Genomic DNA, 21,920 nt, shown 5'->3' with positions numbered 1-21,920 from the left:
GATGCCTCCAACCCGTTTTAAGTCATTTTTTTCATGATATTCAGACCTTAGAACCCTAGGAACACCCTCAAGGTTCTCTCAGGATTCAAGACCCAAACAAAGGGCAAAAACAACACAAATCAAGTGTCGAGAATCCCGTGGCGCTAGTAAGTTTCTTTTTCTTCTTGTTGTTGCTCATTTTTGTGTTGTTCTAGCTCGTGTGGGAGGTTGTTTTAAAAGGTTTATGTTCTGTAAATACTCCCTCAAGTTCTTAATATCAACCCTAGGAGATTTCAAGCTTTCTAAAGTGATTTTAGTGCCGAAAATACTAATTGATTGCTAGTTTCGCTTTCTTGTTGTTGTGGCAGCATTGGAAGGATATTTCATGGAAAATTAAGGTCAAATTGGAGTTGTTTTCTCTGTATAAAGGTAAGGAACATATTACTATGTATGTATTTAAGATTATCCAAGTTGCGGCTAAGTCATTGAAGCTAGAACTTGTGGAATATATATCGAAAGGCTTGGTTGTAATGTTATCGGTTGGTGGACTATTTTGGGAGGTTCAATATGATTAACATTGATGTTGTTTGGTATTTTTGTTTATTGTTTTCACTTGTGGAAGTCATATAAATAGGGGAGGTGTTGTCCGTTTCATCATAAAATAGGTTGTGGTCGGTACATAATAGTTATGACGCTTAAACGTTAAGGATAGTGTTATTTCTCCTATTGTAGACTAAGGAGTCTTGACATTTACATAGCATGAGGTTGGGAAATATATACAAGGTATGTTAGGCTATCCCTTTCCTTCTTTTGCACGACTCCGATTATACATAATATAATGAACGAGCTTCCAAAGATACTCTACTCTTAGAAGCTAGCAGTACTTACATTATTTCCCCTCTTATGGAACGATTAATGTTGATGTTGCTTCTCTTATTCTTATATTATCAATGTTGTTGATACTTCCTAATTCTTATAAGGTTCATAGGGAAGAGTTAGTCCTAATAACGTGTGCAGAGGATATCGACCTTACGTCACTCCGAAAGGTTTAAAACGTGATTCCATGAGTCGAGCATGCAGTATTATATATGTATCTATTTTACTATACCGAGCCATGCTATAGTGGGCTGGGTACGACACCTATTGTGCAACCACTGATCAGTTGAGTTTTACCGAGCTCCACGTGGCCGGGTACGATTCTACCGAGCCTTATAATGGCCCGATATGCTTTTATCGAGCCTATTACAGCCAGGTATGATATGATGATGATGATGCCCACAGAGGCGTATGTTTTAAAAGTTTATGAATATTTACATATGTATCATGCATTGCATGTCAGTATCCCTCAGAGGTACCCAGACGTTACAGGTTGTATATTCTTTATCCCTGCTTAAATTACTGTTTGTAATTATGGTTCCCTGCCTTATATACTCAGTACTTTATTCATACTGACGTCCTTTTATTTGTGGACGCTGCATGTAGTGTTGTAGGTCCTGATAGACAGCCAGGCGCAACTCCCCCACCATAGTAGGAGGTCCAATTCAGCGGTGATTGGCAAGATCCCTTCTTCGGACTTGCCGTGGTCTTGGTATGCATTTTTGTTATTGACATTATGGGTATGTCGAAGCCCTATTTTGGCAAAGTTTCAGCACTTATGTTCCTTTAGAGGTTCATAGATAGGTGTCGACTCATGTATAGTTTGGTATGCTTTGTCAGTTGATTTTTGTTGTATAGTCTTTCATGGTAGCGTGGTAGCTCGTACCTTATATATAGTTTCTTGATTGTCTGGTCATCCCATGTTATGTATGTTCATGTCATCATCTTTTGTTCTTAGTTGTCCATGGTCCATGTCTACCAATTATATTGATCTCGTCGGCTCTAAAAGATAATAAATAAGGTTATATAAAATGTACATTGGTGCTCGGAAAGTATGGCCGGGTGCTAGTCATGGCCCTCCAATTTGGGTCGTGACAAACTTAGTATCAAAGCAAGTGTGTCCTAGAGGTTGTCTATGAGCCGTGTCTAGTAGAGTCTTGATTATGGATGTGTAGCGTGCCACATTTATAATCAGGAGGCTACATGACATATAGGGTTGTTACCTTCCTCTTGAATCTAGATCATGCATAGAGTTGAGTCATAAGTATTTATCTCTAATATTCACCTTGTTTTCTTTCAGTGATGCCTTCGACTAAGAAGCAAATGATTAGTAGACGGCTTGATACAGCAGCAGGAGAGGGTACCAGTCAGGTGCCCCAAGCAAGAGTAGGGCAAAGTGAGGCTTAAAGTGAGATGCCCTCTCATACCTCATCTACTCCGTCTCCTCCAAAGGATATTAGGAGGCACCCAGCACCTCCAGTTCCTCCGTCTAGCACAGACCAGGATATGCAGAGTGCTTTGCAGTTGTTGACTAGCTTGGTAGCTGACTAGCACAGGTGCTGCTGATAAACCAGTTAGTACGAGAGTTCGTGATTTTATTAATTTAGACCCTCCAGTGTTTACCGGATCAGACCCCAAGGAGTACCCGCAGACTATTATTGACCAGGTTTATCGTACACTATGGGTGATGCATGCTAGTGATACAGAGGCAGTAAAGTTGGCTTTTTATCGATTACGAGATTTAGCGGTTTTCTGGTATGACAGTTGGGAGAGATCCAAGAGTCTGAACGCTCGTCCAGCTATGTGGAAGGAATTTTCTGAGGCCTTTCTTCGTCACTACTTGCTAGTTGAGATATGACGAGCTAGAGCTGATAAGTTCTTAAACCTTCGACAAGGTAATATGAGTGTGCGAGAGTATAGTATGTAGTTTGATTATTTGGCAAGGTATGCTCCCCATATGGTGGCCGAGATGAGTGATAGGGTGTATATGTTCGTGAACGGGTTGGGACCACATCTGATAAATGAGAGCACGACAGCCTCCTTGGTGGAGGGCATGGATATTTCCCGTATTCAGGCTTAGGCCCAGACCCTAGAGGATCGTAAGCACCAGTAGAGGGCTGATAGGGAGAAGGATAGGGGCCAGCATAAGATGGTGAGATTTGCAGGGTATTCTGATGACTTCAATGGCAGAGTTAGGCCCCAGTCTTCGAGGAGTTCGACGCCACCTGTAGCTAGTGCTCCTCCACAGATTCAGAGGACTCGATATGATCGATTTACCTATTCTGGTCCGGGTCAGATTTCGCGGGCATCAGGCTCGCAACATCATAGGGATACTAGTCAGACGAGACCCCCAACACCACGTTGTGATTAGTGCAACAAGGCCCACTTTGGACTGTGCCGTTGATGTTCTGATGCATGTTATTCTTGCGGACAGTCTGGTCATATGATGCGGGATTGTCCTAATAGAGGAGGTGATTGTATGGCTCAGCCGACTAGATCTGTGTCTAGTTCTTCCTCATCAGTTCGACCTCCAACACGGGGTTTTTTGCAGTCGACAGGTCGTGGTAGAGGTAGAGGTGCAATGCCGAGTTCGAGTGGTGCTCAAAATCGAACCTATGCTCTAGTAGGTCAACAGGATCTCGAGTCATCTCCAGATGTTGTAACGGGTATATTGTCTGTGTTTTCTTATGATGTATAAGCGTTGATTGATCCGGGATCTACATTATCATATGTTACACCTTTTGTGGCTAATAAGTTTGGCATTGAACCTGAATTGATAAGTAAACCCCTTGCGGTATCTACTCCGATAGGAGATTCTGTGATTGCTAGAAGGGTATATAGAGGTTGCACTATGATGATTTATAGTCGTCAAACCTCGGCAAATTTATTTGAGTTAGAAATGGTTGATTTTGATGTGATAATGGGAATGTACTGGTTGGCCTCATGCTATGCAAATGTTGACTGTCGTACGAAGATGGTTAGGTTTCAATTTACTGGTGAACCCGTCATTGAATGGAAGGGGAACATTGCTACACCGAAAGGTAGGTTTATTTCCTATCTTAAGGCAAGGAAAATGATCTCAAAAGGTTACATTTATCATTCGCGTTAGGGATGCGGAGGCGAAGCCACCTACTCTACAATAAATCCCCGTGGTCAACAAATTTCCAGATGTTTTCCTAGATGAACTCCCAGGCCTTCCTCCTGAAAGGGAGATTGAGTTTAGCATTGATGTGTTTCCTGACACTCAACCGATCTCTATCCCTCCATACAGAATGGCCCCGATAGAATTGCGAGAGTTGAAGTTGCAGTTGAAGGACTTGCTGGATAAGGGCTTCATTAGGCCTAGCACTTCACCTTGGGGTGCACCAGTCCTATTCGTGCGAAAGAAACGGGTCGTTAAGAATGTGTATCGACTATCGACAGTTGAATAAGTTTACTATAAAGAACAAGTATCCACTTCCAAGAATTGACGACCTGTTTGACCAACTCTATGGTGCCAAGTATTTCTCCAAGATTGATTTACGTTCAGGGTATCATCGGGTGAGGGTTAAGGAGAAGGATATTCCAAAGACGGCCTTCCGGACAAGATATGGGCACTTTGAGTTCTTGGTGATGTCGTTTGGGCTAACAAATTCCCCAACAGCTTTTATGGATCTCATGAATACTGTATTTAGGCCGTATCTTGATGTGTTCATGATTGTATTTATTGATGACATCCTAGTGTATTCTCGTTCAGAGGCGAAACATGCGGGCCACTTGCGGATAGTATTACAGACGCTTCAGGATCATAAGTTACATGCTAAGCTCTCCAAATGTGAATTTTGGCTGAACTCAGTAGAGTTCCTTGGCCATGTGATATCTGATAAGGGTATTAGTGTTGACACTCAGAAGATCGATACAGTAAAGTATTGGCTAGGACCTACAACACCATCAAAGTCCACAACTTCCTAGGGCTAGCAGGATATTATAGGTGGTTTGTAGAAGGGTTTTCCTCTATATCAGTACCATTGACTAAGTTAACACAGAAAGCTACCAAGTTCCAGTGGTCTGACACTTGTGAATGTAGTTTTGATGAGCTGATGAATCGATTGACATCCGCACCAGTGCTCACTCTCCCTTAAGGAACAGAAGGTTATGTGGTATATTGTGATGCCTCAGGTGTAGGTTTGGGGTGCGTATTGATGCAGCGTGGGAAGGTGATTGCTTATGCATCAAGACAATTGAAGAAGTATGAAAAGAATTATCCAACCCATGATTTGGAATTGGCTGTAGTAATATATGCTTTGAAGATATGGCGACACTACTTATACGGCATCCATGTTGACATCTACACGGATCACAAGAGTTTACAATACATCTTCAAGTAGAAAGAGTTGAATTTGAGGCAGCGTAGGTAGCTTGAATTACTAAAAGACTATGATGTCGAGATATTGTATCATCCCAGTAAAGCCAATGTTGTGGCAGACGCTCTCAGCCGTAAGTCAATGGGAAGCTTAGTACATATTGAGATAGGTAGATGTGGGTTGACTAAAGAGCTTCATCAGCTAACCAATATGAGAATCAGATTGTTAGACTCTGATGACGGAGGTGTTACTGTACAGAATACATCAGAATCATCTTTGGTAGCCGAGGTAAAAGCACGACAATATGAAGATCCTATCTTAGTACGATTAAGAAAGAGCATTCAGAAGTGTAAAAGTACGGCTTTTGAGATTGGAAGAGATAGGGCACTGAGATACTAGGGCCGATTATGTGTGCCTAATGTGGCAGGGTTGCGAGAGAAAATTATGAATGAGATTTATCAATCCCGATATTCCATCCATCCTGGATCGACAAAGATGTATCATGATATCAAGGAGCATTATTGGTGGGATAACATGAAGAAGTCTATTGCAAAATTTGTAGCCCAGTGTCCCAATTGCCAACAAGTAAAGATAGAACATCATAAATCCGGTGGATTGCTTCAGAATATAGAGATTCCGACCTGGAAGTGGGAGGTGATTAATATGGACTTCATTATTGGATTACCTCGCTCTTATCATAAGTTTGACTCCATCTAGGTGATAATTGATCTACTTACAAAATGTGCCCATTTTCTGCCAGTTAAGACAACTTACACGGCTGAAGATTATGCAAAGTTGTATATCAAGGAGATTGTTAGGCTTCATGGTGTGCCAGTATCTATTATATCAGACCGAGGAGCTCAATTTACGACTAACTTTTGGAGGTCTTTTTAAAAGGGTTTAGGCACACAAGTGAATCTCAGCACTGCATTTCATCTGCAGACTGATGGACAGGCTGAACGTACCATTCAAACACTGGAAGATATGCTACGAGCATGTGTTCTAGATTTTAAAGGGAATTGGGATGATCATCTTCCACTCATACAATTCGCCTACAATAATAGCTACCATTCCAGTATTAATATGGCCCCATACGAGGCACTATACGGGAGGAGATGTAGATCACCAGTTGGATGGTTCGAAGTCAGTGAAATAGAATTATATGGGCCAGATTTGATTCACCAATCTATTGAGAAGGTGATAGATATCCAAGAGCGATTGAGGACAGCACAAAGCAGGCAAAAATCTTATTCCGATGTCCGACATCATGATTTGGAGTTTGAGGTTGGTGATTGGGTTTTCCTGAGGATCTCACCAATGAAGGGTGTTATATGTTTTGGGAAGAAAGGTAAACTGAGTCCAAGGTATATCGGGCCGTATAAAATTCTTCGATGAATTGGACAGGTTGCTTATGAGTTAGAATTGCCATCCGAATTGGAATTTGTCCACCCGGTAGTCCATGTATCTATGTTGAGGAAATGTATTGGAGACCCTTCTTGAGTCGTCCCTATCAAATATGTACAAGTTACAGATAACCTATCATATGAAGAAGTGCTAGTGGCTATACTAGATCGACAAGTCCGCAAGCTGAGAACAAAAGATGTAGCTTCCGTCAAAGTACTATGGAGGAATAAGAATATAGAAGAAATGACATGGGAAGCGGAAGAGGAGATGAAGTATAAATACCCATACCTATTCCAGAATGATGATAACAAGGATGCTGGTGGAACACAGGATACATTGGAAGGTGAAATGGCTCTATGAGGTAAGCAATAACTTGAGAATACTCTTCCTTAATGCAAAATGGTGATATGCAGATAATGTAAATATCCATAATGCTTTGTGTAGCCTTGTGAGGCCATATGTTGGGCTTAACTGCTTGCAAGTTTTGCTAGTGACCATTTTATAGGGGAAAATTAATCGGAAATTTCCGTTGGAATCCACGATGATTTGGACTCCCCATAGACCCTTACATTCGAGGACGAATGTTCCTAAGGGGGGGAGGGTGTTACAACCCATATTCATGTATGTTAGCTCATGCCATAAGGGGGTCATTTAAACCCATTATGAGATTATCTTTAAGATGATAAGAAGTTAATCCTATTGGTCTTACATGATACAAAGGTGTATAAGGGTGGTTAACAAGTATTAGAAGTTAAACGAATCAAGGATGTTGTCAGACGTATTTTTGGATAAACCTAGAGGTTCTTAATACAATCAAGAGGTAGTGTTTTAAGGTATTGGAATCATATAATATCCGTATTATAAGTCTGGAAGTCAAACGAGTTATGAGACAAAAGTCGACAAAAGTTGTCACAACTTAGGTTCATAATTTTACTTAAACATTAGGTCAAATGTTACTACGCTTTGCTCCCAACTTACTTAAAATTATGGAGTAATCTATACAATTGGAGATCTATGAGTCTAGGTTCCAACGCATTAAACCGTTCATCAATACGATCTCGGAGTAGAGAGATATTCGCGTTTTCGTGAGACTGCACCAAACACCGCTCTATGGGGTCCACTTAGGCGGTTTAAAACATTTGGGTATATATATGATGCCTCCAACCCATTTTAAGTCATTGTTTTCATGATATTCAGACCTTAGAACCCTAGGAACACCCTCTCAATGTTCTCTCAGGATTCAAGACCCAAACAAAGGGCAAAAACAACACAAATCAAGTGTCGAGAATCCCGTGGCGCTAGTAAGTTTCTTTTTCTTCTTGTTGTTGCTCATTTTTGTGTTGTTACAGCTCGTGTGGGAGGTTGTTTTAAAAGGTTTATGTTCTGTAAATACTCCCTCAAGTTCTTAATATCAACCCTTGGAGATTTCAAGCTTTCTAAAGTGATTTTAGTGTCGAAAACACTAATTGATTGCTAGTTTCGCTTTCTAGTTGTTGTGGCAGCATTGGAGGGATATTTCATGGAAAATTAAGGTCAAGTTGGAGTTGTTCTTTCTGTATAAAGGTAAGGAACATATTACTCTGTATGTATTTAAGATTATCCAAGTTGCGGCTAAGTCATTGAAGCTAAAACTTGTGGAATATATATTGAAAGACTTGGTAGTAATGTTATCGGTTGGTGGACTATTTTGGGAGGTTCAATATGATTAATATTGATGTTGTTTGGGATTTTTGTTGATTACTTTCACTTGTGGAAGTCATATAAATAGGGGAGGTGTTGTCCGTTTCATTATAAAATAGGTTGTGGTCGGTACATAATAGTTATGACGCTTAAAAGTTAACGATAGTGTCATTTCTCCTATTGTAGACTAAGGAGTCTTGACATTTGCATAGCATGAGGTTGGGAAATATATACAAGGTATGTGAGGCTATCCCTTTCCTTCTTTTGCACGACTCCGATTATACATAATGTAATGAACGAGCTTCCAAAGATACTCTACTCTTAGAAGCTAGCAGTACTTACATTATTTCCCCTCTTATGGAACGATTAATGTTGATGTTGCTTCTCTTATTATTATATTATCAATGTTGTTGATACTTCCTAATTCTTATAATGTTCATAGGGAAGAGTTAGTCCTAGTAACGTGTGCAGAGGATATCGACCTTACGTCACTCCGAAAGGTTTAAAACGTGATTCCATGAGTCGAGCATGCAGTATTATATATGTATCAATTTTACTATACCGAGCCATGCTATAGTGGGCTAGGTACGACACCTATTGTGCAACCACTGATCAGTTGAGTTTTTTCGAGCTCCACGTGGCCGGGTACGATTCTATCGAGCCTTATAATGGCCCGATACGCTTTTATCGAGCCTATTACGGCCGGGTATGATATGATGATGATGATGATGATGCCCACAGAGGTGTATGTTTTAAAAGTTTATGCATATATACATATGTGTCATGCATTGCATGTCAGTAGCCCTCAGAGGTACCCAGATGTTACAGGTTGTATATTCTCTATCCCTTTTTACATTACTGTTTGAAATTATGGTTCCCTGACTTACATACTCAGTACTTTATTCATACTGACGTCCTTTTATTTGTGGACGCTGCATGTAGTGTTGCAGGTCCTGATAGACAACCAGGCGCAGCTCCCCTACCATAGTAGGCGGTCCAATTCATCGGTGATTGGCGAGATCCCTTCTTCGGACTTGCCGTGGTCTTGGTATGCATTTTTGTTATTGACATTATGGGTATGCCGAGGCCCTATTTTGGCAAAGTTGCAGCACTTATGTTCCTTTAGAGGTTCATAGACAAGTGTCGACTCATGTATAGTTTGGTATGCTTTGTCAGTTGATTTTTGTTGTATAGTCTTTCATGGTAGCGTGGTAGCTCGTACCTTATATATAGTTTCTTGATTGTCTGGTCATCCCATGTTATGTATGTTCATGTCATCAGCTTTTGTTGTTAGTTGTCCATGATCCATGTCTACCAATTATATTGATCTCTTCGGCCCTAAAAGATAATAAAGAAGGTTAGATAAAGTGTGCGTTGGTGCTCGGCAAGTATGGACGGGTGCTAGTCATGGCCCTCTAGTTTGGGCCGTGACAAAAATAACATAACATAACATAAAATAACAAAATAACATCAATATAAGAAATATAGGAAATACGAAAAAGATGGAAGGTATAATATTATCCAACAGATAAAGCCCTGCATTAGTAGCTGACCAGTAGCATCCTAAGATTAACTCCTAACTGGCTAGTCTCACTCTAGTGCACTGTAGAAATATTCACAACTTCCCCTAACCTACAACCTTAATGCTCGACCTCCACAATTCCCTGTCAAGGGCCATGTCCTCAGTAATCCTAAGTCGCGCCATGTCCCGCCTGATCACCTCTCCCCAATACTTCTTAGGTCTCCCTCTACCTCTCCTCGTGCCCACCATAGCCAGTCGCTCACAGCTCCTTACCGGTGCATCAGTGCTCCTCCTTTGAATGTGCCCGAACCATCTGAGTCTTGCTTCCCGCATCTTGTCCCGCATGGGGGCCACGCCCACCTTCTCTTGAATATCTTCATTCCTAATCTTATCCATCCTTGTATGCCCGCACATCCACCTCAACATCCTCATATTTGCTACTTTTATCTTCTAGATGCGTGAGTTCTTAACCGGCCAACACTCGGTCCCATACAACATGGCCGGCCTAACCACTGCACTATAAAACTTACCTTTTAGTAACGGTGGCACTTTCTTGTCATATAGGACTCTCGATGCTAACCTCCACTTCATCCACCCCACCCTTATACAGTGTGTGACATCCTCGTCGATCTCCTCGATCCCCTGAATAACTGACCCAAGGTACTTGAAACTACCCCTCTTAGGAATGACTTGAGAGTCAAGCCTCACTTCCATTCCCGCTTCCGTCGGCTCGGCCCCAAATTTGCACTCGAGGTATTCTGTCTTCGTCCTGCTCAACCTGAAACCTTTAGACTCAAGGGAATGTCTCCAAACCTCTAGCCTCTCGTTGACGCAGCCTCGTGTCTTGTCAATTCAAACTATGTCATCAGCAAATAGCATGCACCATGACACCTTCCATTGAATATGATTTGTTAGTGCATCCAGCACCTGGGCAAATAGGAAAGGGTTGAACGCAGACCCTTGGTGCAACCCCGTAACAACAGAAAAATGTTTGGAGTCACCTCCTACTGTCCTAACCCGAGTCTTAGCTCCATTATACATGTCTTTAATCACCCTAATGTAGGTAATCGGGACCCCTTTAACCTCTAAGCAGCTCCGTAAGACCTCCCGAGGAACCCTGTCGTACGCTTTCTCTAGATCAATAAACCCCATGTGGAGATCCTTCTTCTTATCCCTGTATTGTTCCACCATCCTCCTAATAAGGTGGATAGCTTATGTGGTAGATCGCCCTGGTATGAACCCAAACTGGTTGTTTGAAATAGACACCATCCTTCGTACTCTCATTTCTACCACTCTATCCAAGACTTTCATGGTATGACTCAGTAATTTGATACCTCTATAGCTGTTACAGCTCTGGATATCTCCTTTGTTCTTATATAACGGAACCATTGTACTCCACCTACACTCTTCAGGCGTCCTATTAGTCTTGAACATAACATCAAACAACCTAGTAAGCCATTCCAAGCCTGCTCTACCCACACACCTCTAAAGTTCAACCGGAATTTCATCTCGCCCGGTAGCTCTGCCCCTACTCATCTTACGCATTGCCTCCATGACCTCATCGACCTCAATGTCCCTAAAATAACTTAATTCAGGAAGACTTTCGGCATTCCTAAACACACCTACTACAATATAATGATCCCCTTTTTCATTTAGAAGTTTATGAAAGTAGGTCTGCCCTCTCCTCTTAATCAGGTCATCCCCCATCAAAACATTGCCTTCATCATCCTTTATGCCCCTCACTTGGTCCAGATCCCGAGCCGTCCTCTCTCTCACCTTAGCAAGTCGGAATAACTTCTTCTCCCCGCCTTTGTTTCCTAGTTCCTCAAATAGACGAGCAAAACCTGTCATCTTAGCCTCCGTTACTGCTATCTTCGCCTCCTTCCTATCTACCTTATACCTCTCACTGTTCACTCTCTTCTCCTCCTCGCCAGTGCTCCCTACTAACCGCAGGTAAGCCACCTTCTTTACTTCCACTTTACCTTGGACAACTGCATTCCACCACCAGTTTCCTATGCGGCCACCGGTGCGGCCCGAAGGTCTCCCTAACACCTCTCTCGCTTCCTTCCTTATATAGTCTGCCATTATCGACCACATAGTGTTTGCGTCCCTGCTACTTCTCCAAGCTCCCATTGCCGATAACCTTCCTTCCAACTCCTGAGCTTTATCCTTAGTCAAGGCGCCCTACCTAATCCTCGGGCAGCCACGTACTGACCTCTTCTTCCTCCTTATCAAAATACCAATGTCCATCACCAAAAACCTATGTTGCATTTCAAGGGTATCACCTGGGATAACCTTGCAATCCTTGCACAACCTTCTGTCGCATCTTCTGAGGAGGAGATAGTCAATCTGAGTCTTCTCCCCCGAACTTTGGTAAGTAACCAAATGATCCTCCCGCTTCGGAAAACTTGAGTTCGCAATCACTAGATCAAATGCCTTGGCAAACTCCAGCAGCAAAGTGCCCCCTCCGTTCCGCTCCCAGAAACCAAAGTCGCCATGCACCTCGGTATAACCACCTACAGAAGACCCAATATGACCATTGAAATCTCCTCCTATGAATAACCTCGAGGAAGGTAGAATACTACGAATGATGTCATCCAACCCCTCCCAAAAGCGCCTTTTAATCTCCTCATCCAAGCCTGCTTGTGGTGCGTACGCGCTAAGGACATTTAAAGTATACTCACCTACCACCAATTTAATAGTCATTAGTCTATTATTCACCCGCCTGACCTGTACCATCGTCTCTCTAAGATGGCTATCTACCAGGATACCCACTCCATTCTTACCCCTCAGGACTCCAGAGTACCACAACTTATACCCATCCGCATTTTTCGCCCCCGATCTGACCCACCTAGTCTCCTAGACACACGCTATATTAATCTTCCTCTTCTGAAGGATCTTTGCCAACTCTATAGACTTACTTGTTAGTGAACCTATGTTCCATGACCCTATTCTCAACCTATAGGCCCCCTTACCCCCTCTACCTCCCCTGCCTCCCGTCCCACCCCCTGACCCCAGCCCCACACTCTGCCCCACCCAAGTACATGCCCTTAATCTATCATTCCAGACTACAACCACTACACCTACGATAATCTAAAGAAGACTCGCTAGTGGACAATGGACAACGAATCAAACTAGAAGGAAACAAGTGACTACTAGTACACTAGTTGAATGATTGAACTATTGTGAACTAAAGTAACATCAATTTAGCTAACACCAAAACAGAAATAGTAGAACAGGAGGTACCAACTCCCGAGAACCAAACCTATGTTGATTTGCTATACTCGATGTAGTTGTACGCTCACACACCGCTTCCCACCGCCCTTTGTTGATGCTCGACAAGGTTGCTCTCCTTTGCTAGTGCTCGTGCACCCAACTTGTCTCCAACAACTTTGAAAATTTCCTTGAATACACAGAAGATACTACAACCCAAAAACCAAAAAGATGCTGTCACCGCTACCACTGGTGTAACCTTGACAGTAGTAGGAGAAATGTAGGGAAAAAGTAGAGAACTACACAAAATTCACCAAGTTCTACCATGGTACAACAAAATGAACAGATCAAAACTATAAATCGTTGATCAGACCTGCAGATTAAACAATCAAAAGCATTTCAAAGGAACCCAAAAGAGATGGGTAAAAGTCAGAATGTTTAAATGAAACTTTGGGCAACGAAGTTTCAAGTCCCACCGCAGCAAAATTCAACCTTCAAATATCTAAATAGTTAATTAAGTAAAGAAATATTAGAAAAGATAAGATGTAAAAGTTACTAGTTTGCAACACCACAAATACTGTGATGGCTGCAGTCACCTTCTTAACTGAAATTGAACTGAACACTGACACTTCACCAAGTTTTCAATAATTGGACAGATCTAACCTTTAGAGGACAAAAGGAAAAGATCGACAAGAAAGTTTCCAGTTGAATTCACTGGAGGAAATGGTTGGACGAGAGCAGCTAAGCTTTAGAAGAAAGGGAGGCGTGAGAGATGAGGGGAGGGGGGGCCTTACCTGCTGGTGTGGGTGGTCGGTGGCGTGAGGTGGGTGTCGCCGGCGTGGAATGGGGTGGTCTAATTTTTTGGTCGTTGGGGATGGGATGGACAGAGCCTGTCTTAGCTAGCATAATGATAATGTAATCTTCATAAATTTTCTTTTGACTGACAATATGAATAATTTTAGGTCCCTCTGTTTTAATTAGATACATTCACCTTAATAAAACTCTATTTATAACACTCCCCCTTGAATGTCTATTCAACAGATAATGTGCGTCGTTAAAATCTTTACTAAAATAAAACCTAGTGGAAAAAAATTCTAGTGAGGGAAAAAGAGTACACATATCTAACAATACGCCTTTTGGTTATCTGTTAAAAACCTTGCAAGGAAAATTCAGTGGGACAAAACCTTATAAGGGAAAAAGAGTACAACGCGTATTAACTCCCTCTAATGAGAGCATCAATTCACATTCTTGAGCCTTCACATCCCAATCTTGTACACCATCTTCAAAAGATCGTTGGTAGAGATTTGATAAACAAATCAACCATATTAACTTGAATCAATATATTGCACCTTGAAATCATCATTCTTGATAGATATATAATGTCTTCATATAATGTCGTGGAATAGTCTTTCAATATCTCCATAGAGGTATTCTCGCTATTACATTATCATGCTTGTAGTTATAGCAAGATACATATGTGCGCAAATAACACTTAGGATATAGTACTTCAGGACCAAGAATTGTATATGCTTCAAGCGATTCAAATCCTTCAAGGACTGTCATATAAGTCATATAATACACTTTAATTAGATGCATATCAAGTTCTCATGTCATGCTAGACAAATAATATATCGAAAACTGATTGCACATATCACTGACTTTATACTTTCAAGTATTTGAATTACATGTCTTTCATGTGAAACCAATTCTATTCGAATTGTTCTCTAGACATAAGATCCTCATATATATTTAGCGCTATCAAAGATGTTGTCGACAAACATTTTATATCGGTTTCAATATTTTTTCATAAAGACATAACATAGAGATCTCTTCATTCATATACTTAGGTACATGAATCTCTCATGAGATTTTATGAAGTGTTATGTCATGTGATCTTCTAGATCACTTGTCTCTTTATTATGATCATTTGAAATCGATATGTCTATTCGCATTAAGCACACCACAGTTGTCTTTCTAGGACTTATTCTAATAGGAGCATTTGCAGTGAGAATATAGTTACTTTCTTTGGGTCAGCAAATGCATCTGACATGCTTTACAATATATTGCAGATGAATTATATTTTTATGAAATTCAAGTTCATATTATCTTATTCGAGGATCTAAATGTACAAATGATAATTCATTCCACGTAAACTTTTCTCAACTGTTTAGCATATCCCCCCTCCCCCCATGTTAGAAAAACTAACTTGTTTCTTCAACTTTGAGAACCCATCTTTGTGCATTATGGTATTAATCAAAATATACCCTACATATCAATAATAATAAGATGGAATTATTTGGTTCCTGACCTTGGTATATAATATTCTTTGGTATATAGCGTATATCAAACTGATATAGATAACTTTGTTCTCATAAGAAATAGTTTAGCTATTAAGTGGAGGCACTCAATACATTATTTTACTAAACTAACTGTGATGTAAACCAACTTATCAAGATAAACTGACTTGAATACAAAGTATGAAAATTATGCTCAAAATTAAATTACTAAGCAAGTTACCTTGCAAACACCTGCCAGGTTGTAGGTTAATAATAATCGCACATGTAATCATCTCATAGATGCATCTTATATGGTATACATGGTAGGTGAATAGGCCCATATTCACCATTGATATTTCCAGCATTCATGGGTTTCAATACCAATTTTAGTTGGTGTATTAATTAATGAGAACAAGCAACATAAGAGAATTCTTAAAGAACATTATAGTTCTTTAATATTTACCCATGTGAATTTTCTTTTATTTTTGTACATCATACTTAAATTAACATGGCTAAATCAATTATGCCAACTGGATAAATTATCAATATTGATAAATTTCATGTTTACACCATGACGTGTGCATTTATTAATAAACTCCAGGTTTATTATGATATGAGGTTTTATATTAATAAACTTCTACTGTGAAATTTTTTATTTGTGTAGTATAAACTGGAGAATAAAACAAGTAGCTTTTCACATATATATTGCCCCGCTACAAGTTGTATTAATAGAAGATATTAAATCTTTCCTTTATTTATAGTCTCAATATAATCAACCGTTTTCGCATATACTTTGGAAACTAAATAAGTTTCTTTTAGATTTACTATAACATAATGCCTTACTGATAATCAATTTTGTTCCTCCAAAAGAGTAATAATTGGTTCTTCTAGAGCTCTAAATTAACTTTGTACTACCACATATTCATTAACATCCATATTGTGAATCTCTTTTAAAGAGAAAATTATATTATTATGGTCATAGTTAGAATTCTATACAAGATATGTTCCTTGCATTACTGTTGCCCTTTAATAATCAAATTGCCAAAATATTTTGGCGTACAATAACTATGTGACCAATGACCATTCATGCCATAATAATGACATTATTTTCTTATTTCCTCTTAAATCTCCTTTTAGAGGTGAGTGTGGTATATACCACTACCACGCTCATATTCTTCCAAGAATGAATATGTATTCATAAATCACATGTTGTCACATTCACATAATGAATGGATCATAATCATCTATATGTGTTTTACAAAATCTCATGTTAAATCGATGACAAATATTACTTTCACATAGTGAAGGATTATTTTGAGAATCCTTATTGTTCGCATTGCCACAATGATGACGATTATAATTTCATCTATTCCTACCATTGATACATTCATAATAATAATTTTATCTTCTTTCAAACTTATCATATTATCTTAAGGAAATGAGAATGAAGCAAATTCAATGGGACGGGTTTCCATTTCTTGTGTCATAATCATACATGAATTTGATCATGGTAAAATGTAACGACCCGGCCGGTCGTTTCGTGAGTTACCGCTTCGTTCCCCCCCCCCCCAATTTCTACTTCCTTGTGAGTTGTTCAGTTGTATTTCATCATATCGTGTTGGTGGTGTTGTGTTCGAAGTGGTCTTAGGGTAGAATGAGACAGTCTCTTAAGTTGGTTATTTAGTTTGTAAAGTTAATTGAAAGTTGACTTTTGAGTAAATGATCTCGGAATTGGGTTTTTATCTTTCGGATAGATTCGTTAACTGATTTGAGACTTGGGAGCATGTTCGGAATGTATTTTGGAGGTCCGTGGTAGATTTAGGCTTGAATTGGCGAAATTGGAAATTTGGCGTTTTTCGGTCGACAGTGGAAATCTTGATATCGGGGTTGTATTGGAATTATGGAAATTAGAGTAGGTCTGTTGTATCATTTGTGAAGTGTGTGCAAACTTTCAGGTAATTCGGATGAGGTTTGATAGGTTTTTGCATCATTTGCAAAATTCGGAAGTTTTGGAATCTTTAGGCTTGAATCCGAGGATGATTTGGTATTCCGATGTTCTTTTGAGTGTTCCGAAGGTTGGAATGAGTTTGAATAGTGGTATTTGACTTATTAGCAGGTTTGGTTGAGGTCCCGAGGGCCTCGGGATGGATTTGGGTGGTTGACGGAAGGTTTGGAGTTGAGTTGGTGTTGTAGATTTTTGTTGCTTCTGTTGTTTCCGCACCTACAGACCGTAATAACCAGGGATTCTAGTCTAGTTTATGCTCCTTTTTGCTTGAGTTTTGGAATAAAATGTGTACAAGTATTTCCCAAAAGCTAACTTGTTGTGCTTGTTTGCAGTGTATGGTCAAAAAGGGACAAGGATGTCATAACCAGCTCAAAAAAGAAGAGAAACCTGCACAATTTCAAAACCAAGTCAAAGTAGCGCTACAACGGAAAATCCACCATGGACGCAGAAGACCCATCGCGACCGCGGTCAACGGTAGCAAGGATTCAAAGAGTTGTCATTTTTGGAATTCAAGCTACCGCGGTCCGTGGTAATTTTATGCAACCGTGGTACCCCTACCGCAACAGCGGTCCTTTTACCGCGGTCTATGGAGAAGAGATTCAGAGAGTCTGGGGTCAGATCTAAAGCTAAAGACCTGGTCCGCGGTTGATTTACCGCGGCCGTGGTAGCCTCACCACTGCAGCGATCCATTTTCTGCTATCAGCGGTACCTCCGGCAGGGACATTTTTGTCCGAAAAACTCGGCTATGTATAAATACTACGTTTTTAGATTTTTTGGTCATCTTATGATTAGTTGAGCACGTAAAGCGCCGTTTTGTCTATTTTGAGTAATTTTGTAGATTACTTAGCAATTAATCTTAGTCTTTTATCTTGTAATTACAATTTATGGATTATTCTTCATCTCATCTATGATTTATTCTTTAATTATGAGTAGCTAAACCCATTATCTAGGGTTGTGGCACAACCCTAGTGTGGGTATTTAATGTGTCTTTTATTTAGGGCTTAGATATTTATGGGTGATTTTTATTTGGCCTGTTTTATGCTTTCTATGTTGAATTAGTGGTTCCAAACACTAATTTATGCCTTTTTGACTTAGGCTCTTCTTGAGAAAGAGAGACTAAGTCTAAGAATTTCAGGCCAATAAGGAATTGGGATGTATTCAAGAGATTGATAGCCCCAATTAAAAGGTTAAACTTAGAGATAGTAATATCCGACTTGAGCCAACATTGCTTGCACAAATTGAACACCCAATTGGGTTTGAGAAAGCCAATTAGGGCAAAGTCACTCTTACTACTGAGAGGTGTAGAGTGAGTAGCTTCGTGCATTGGCTATATCACGATCCCAACTATAACATTATTGCCCTAAGTTCTAGATCCCATTAGATACTCACCTAGGAGTAAGTCACTTCCCTAGTACCTCTTTACCCATTTAGAAAACCCTACAAACATATCTACTTAGCTTAATTTCGCGCATCATTATTATAAAATTAGAAGTAACAAACAAACAAGAATGATTGGAAGTGTAATCAAGAGCACTACACAATGCTAGATTAGATAGGAATCCAGCTCCAAATATTGTATTAGCTCAATGTGGATTGGATCCCGACCTTCTCGGGTAAAAGCTACATCGACCGCTCTTGCTACTCTGTAGTGGTGTAGGGTTGGACCCGATCAGTTTTTGGCGCCGTTGCCGGGGAGCTAACAATTTTGGCTATCTTTCTAAATAGTTTTGTGTATTGTTTTTCTTTTCTTCTGTGATACTAATTTGTGTGTGTCGCCAATTCAGGTACAAAATGGCGAACAATAAAAATGACCCTCTTGGAAATGCTATTCCGTGAGAGGAGGTAGATGACAATATTGATGATAGGGTACCTATAGTCCCTCAATCTCAAGGGAGAGGCTGACATGCCAATGATAATGTTCCAATCCCTCCCCCGCCACCTCCAAGAGCGTCTCCTCGGGTCCTTCCAGACGAAGGATATGCTAGTGCAATTATCCCAACCCAGATCCGGGCGGGCAATTTTTAAATTACAAATGTGATGTTGACTTTGTTGGAGAAGCAAGGGTATTTCACCGGTGCTCCCCATCAGAATGCTTATAAACATCTTAAAGGCTTTGTAAATACCTGTTGGGGAAGCAAGCAAACAAATGTGTCAGAGTATGCACTTCGGATGAGTTTGTTCCTTTTTTCACTTAGAGGGAAAGCCTTGGACTAACTTGAAAGGCTTCCCAACCATTCCATCACTACTTGGGATAAGTTGGCGGACAAGTTCATAGCAAAGTTTTTTTGCCGGGGCATATGGAGACTTTGAGAGATGAGATTTTGGCCTTCAAATAGGAACCTAATGAACCACTTCATAAGATCTGGGAGAGATATTAGACAATGGTGAAAGAATGTCCAAACAATGACATGACCGAAGCAATGATTCAGCAGGCATTCTACCATGGCATTAACATGACCAATCAGTGTGTAGTGAACCAGCTATCATGGGGAAATTTTATAAACACACCTTATGATCAGGCGTGTGAGATATTGGATGATATGGAAAATACTTTCTCAGCTTGGCAAAGTCGATCCAATGTGCCACAGGGTGACCCCACTGTCATCTACTTGCACAAAGAGCTCCATGATCATGGTCAGGCAATAGCGAAGTTAACTACCACAATGACCCAGTTGGAAAAGGCTCAATTGCAACAAGTTCAAGCTCCTAGACAAGTAAATGCTATGGAAAGTGTCAACATGTTGGTCAACAAGAGGCTACAAAGAGATAAACAAGGTCAGGGTAGTCTGGATCAATATGGCCAAGGTAGTGGTGGTTTCAATCAAGATGAGGGCAATGATGAGAAAAATAAAGAAATATAGTATGTGAACAATTACTAAGGACAAAGGGGCAATGCTCCTAACAAACAACAACAATGGAGATCCCAAGTAAATTGGGGGAATCAAAACCAACAAGGTAATAGCAACTGGGGGAACAACAATCAAAATTGGGGCAACCAGAACAATCAGGGCAACTGGAGTGGCAACAACAACAATTTGGGAGGAAACAACAACCAAGGGGGTTGGAACAATGGCAATCAAGGGAATCGGGGGCAAGGCTTTCAAAGGCCTCCGATGTATCAACAACCAAACAACTCACCTTCATTTCTGCCCCAAGGTCTAGCTCGTCAAATAATGAGATGGGAAGGATCGAGATGATGTTTGAACAAATGATAAAGAAGAACGCTGACTCTGATGCCCAGTTGGCATCCCACAATACTTCAATCCGAAATTTGGAGGTTCAACTTGGTGAGATTTTACAGTCTTTGAATACTCTCCCTAAGGGGGTTTTACCTAGTGATACAGTAGTAAACCTGAAGGGTGGGAACAACACCGGAATGCAATGGCGGTGATTACTATAAGTGGTCGAGATGGTGATGTGAATACCTCCAAGCAAAAGGAAATTGTGAGTGATGAGATTCAAGTGCAAGATGATGATGTTACTTTAGTTTATGAGCAAGTGAGAGAAGAGTATGTGAATGCAGAAGTGAGGATTGATGTTCATGATGATGAGGTGGAGACCCAAGATGACGTGAACCCGTCTAGGGAACACGTAATAGACATACCGGAAACGGTAGTGCCCAAGGCTAAGGCTCCCTTGCCAAGGCCTCCTCCACCTTACCCTCAAAAGCGTGCGAAGCAAAAGAATGAGAACCAATTTAGAAAATTTATTGACATGATGAAGAGCTTATCAATCAATGTTCCTTTGGTGGAAGCTCTTGAGGAAATGTTGGGTTACGCCAAGTTGTGAAAGACTTGGTGACTAAAAAGAGATCCATGGAGTGTGAGACCATCAAAATGACTCACCAAGTAAGTGTCATTGTGCACTCGATGGCTCCAAAGCTTGATGATCCTGGCGCTTTCACCATTTTGTGTACCATTTGGAGCGCAGATTTTGGAAAGGCATTGTGTGATTTGGGTGCAAGTATCAATTTGATGCCTTACTCCGTGTTCAAAATTTTGGGTATTGGGAAACCGAGGGCTACTTCAATGAGGTTGCAAATGGAGGATAGAATTATGAAGAGGCCTCTTGGTATTATAGATGATGTTCATATTCGGGTGGACAAGTTCATTTTGCCCGCTAACTTTGTGATCTTAGACTGTGAGGTTGATTATAAGGTCCTAATCATATTGATAAGACCTTTCCTTGCAACTAGGAAGGCCTTAGTTGATGTGGAAGCAGGGGAACTCACCTTCTAGGTGGGTGATGAAAAAGTGGTCTTTCATGTGTGCAAGTCAATGAAGCAACCCAACAGTACTGAAGTGTGCTCTTTCATGGATCTTGTCACAGAAATGATAGTTGATGATACTAGTGCAGTGATCAATGTGGAGGACCCTCTAAAGGCGGTGTTGTTGAACTTTAATGTAAATGAGGGTAAAGGCTGGGTGGAGTGTGTCAATGCTTTACGTGGAATGGGCTCGTACTCTTATGAGCCTCGCAAGCTCTTTTTGGATCTTGAGAATAGGAAGACTCTACCAACAAAGCCCTCAATCGAGGAACCTACCGTGTTGGAGTTGAAGTTGTTGCCTCCATACCTCAGGTATGAATTCTTAGGCCCTAGTTCCACTTTGCCAATTATTATT

General features: G+C 40.5%; 3 protein-coding genes across 3 annotated transcripts; 1 reads left to right on the top strand and 2 right to left on the bottom strand.

The window, feature by feature from the left end:
• Window positions 1-11,289: 11,289 nt before the first annotated feature.
• On the bottom strand, window positions 11,290-11,937 carry LOC138890387 (uncharacterized). Its single transcript, XM_070173770.1, has one exon. It carries the CDS (start codon window positions 11,935-11,937, stop codon window positions 11,290-11,292), a length of 648 nt encoding a protein of 215 aa, XP_070029871.1.
• A 51-nt stretch (window positions 11,938-11,988) lies between these two features.
• On the bottom strand, window positions 11,989-12,543 carry LOC138890386 (uncharacterized). Its single transcript, XM_070173769.1, has one exon. The coding sequence runs from the start codon at window positions 12,541-12,543 to the stop codon at window positions 11,989-11,991; it is 555 nt and encodes a 184-aa protein (XP_070029870.1).
• Window positions 12,544-21,167: 8,624 nt separating this feature from the next.
• LOC138890385 (uncharacterized) lies at window positions 21,168-21,536 on the top strand. The gene has a single exon (XM_070173768.1). It carries the CDS (start codon window positions 21,168-21,170, stop codon window positions 21,534-21,536), a length of 369 nt encoding a protein of 122 aa, XP_070029869.1.
• The last annotated feature ends 384 nt before the right edge of the window (window positions 21,537-21,920 follow it).

This window comes from Nicotiana sylvestris, chromosome 4, assembly GCF_000393655.2.
Source record: "Nicotiana sylvestris chromosome 4, ASM39365v2, whole genome shotgun sequence".
Lineage (NCBI taxonomy): Eukaryota > Viridiplantae > Streptophyta > Magnoliopsida > Solanales > Solanaceae > Nicotiana > Nicotiana sylvestris.
The sequence above is the reverse complement of the archived record's forward strand: the minus strand, read 5'-3'. Positions and strand labels throughout refer to the sequence as shown.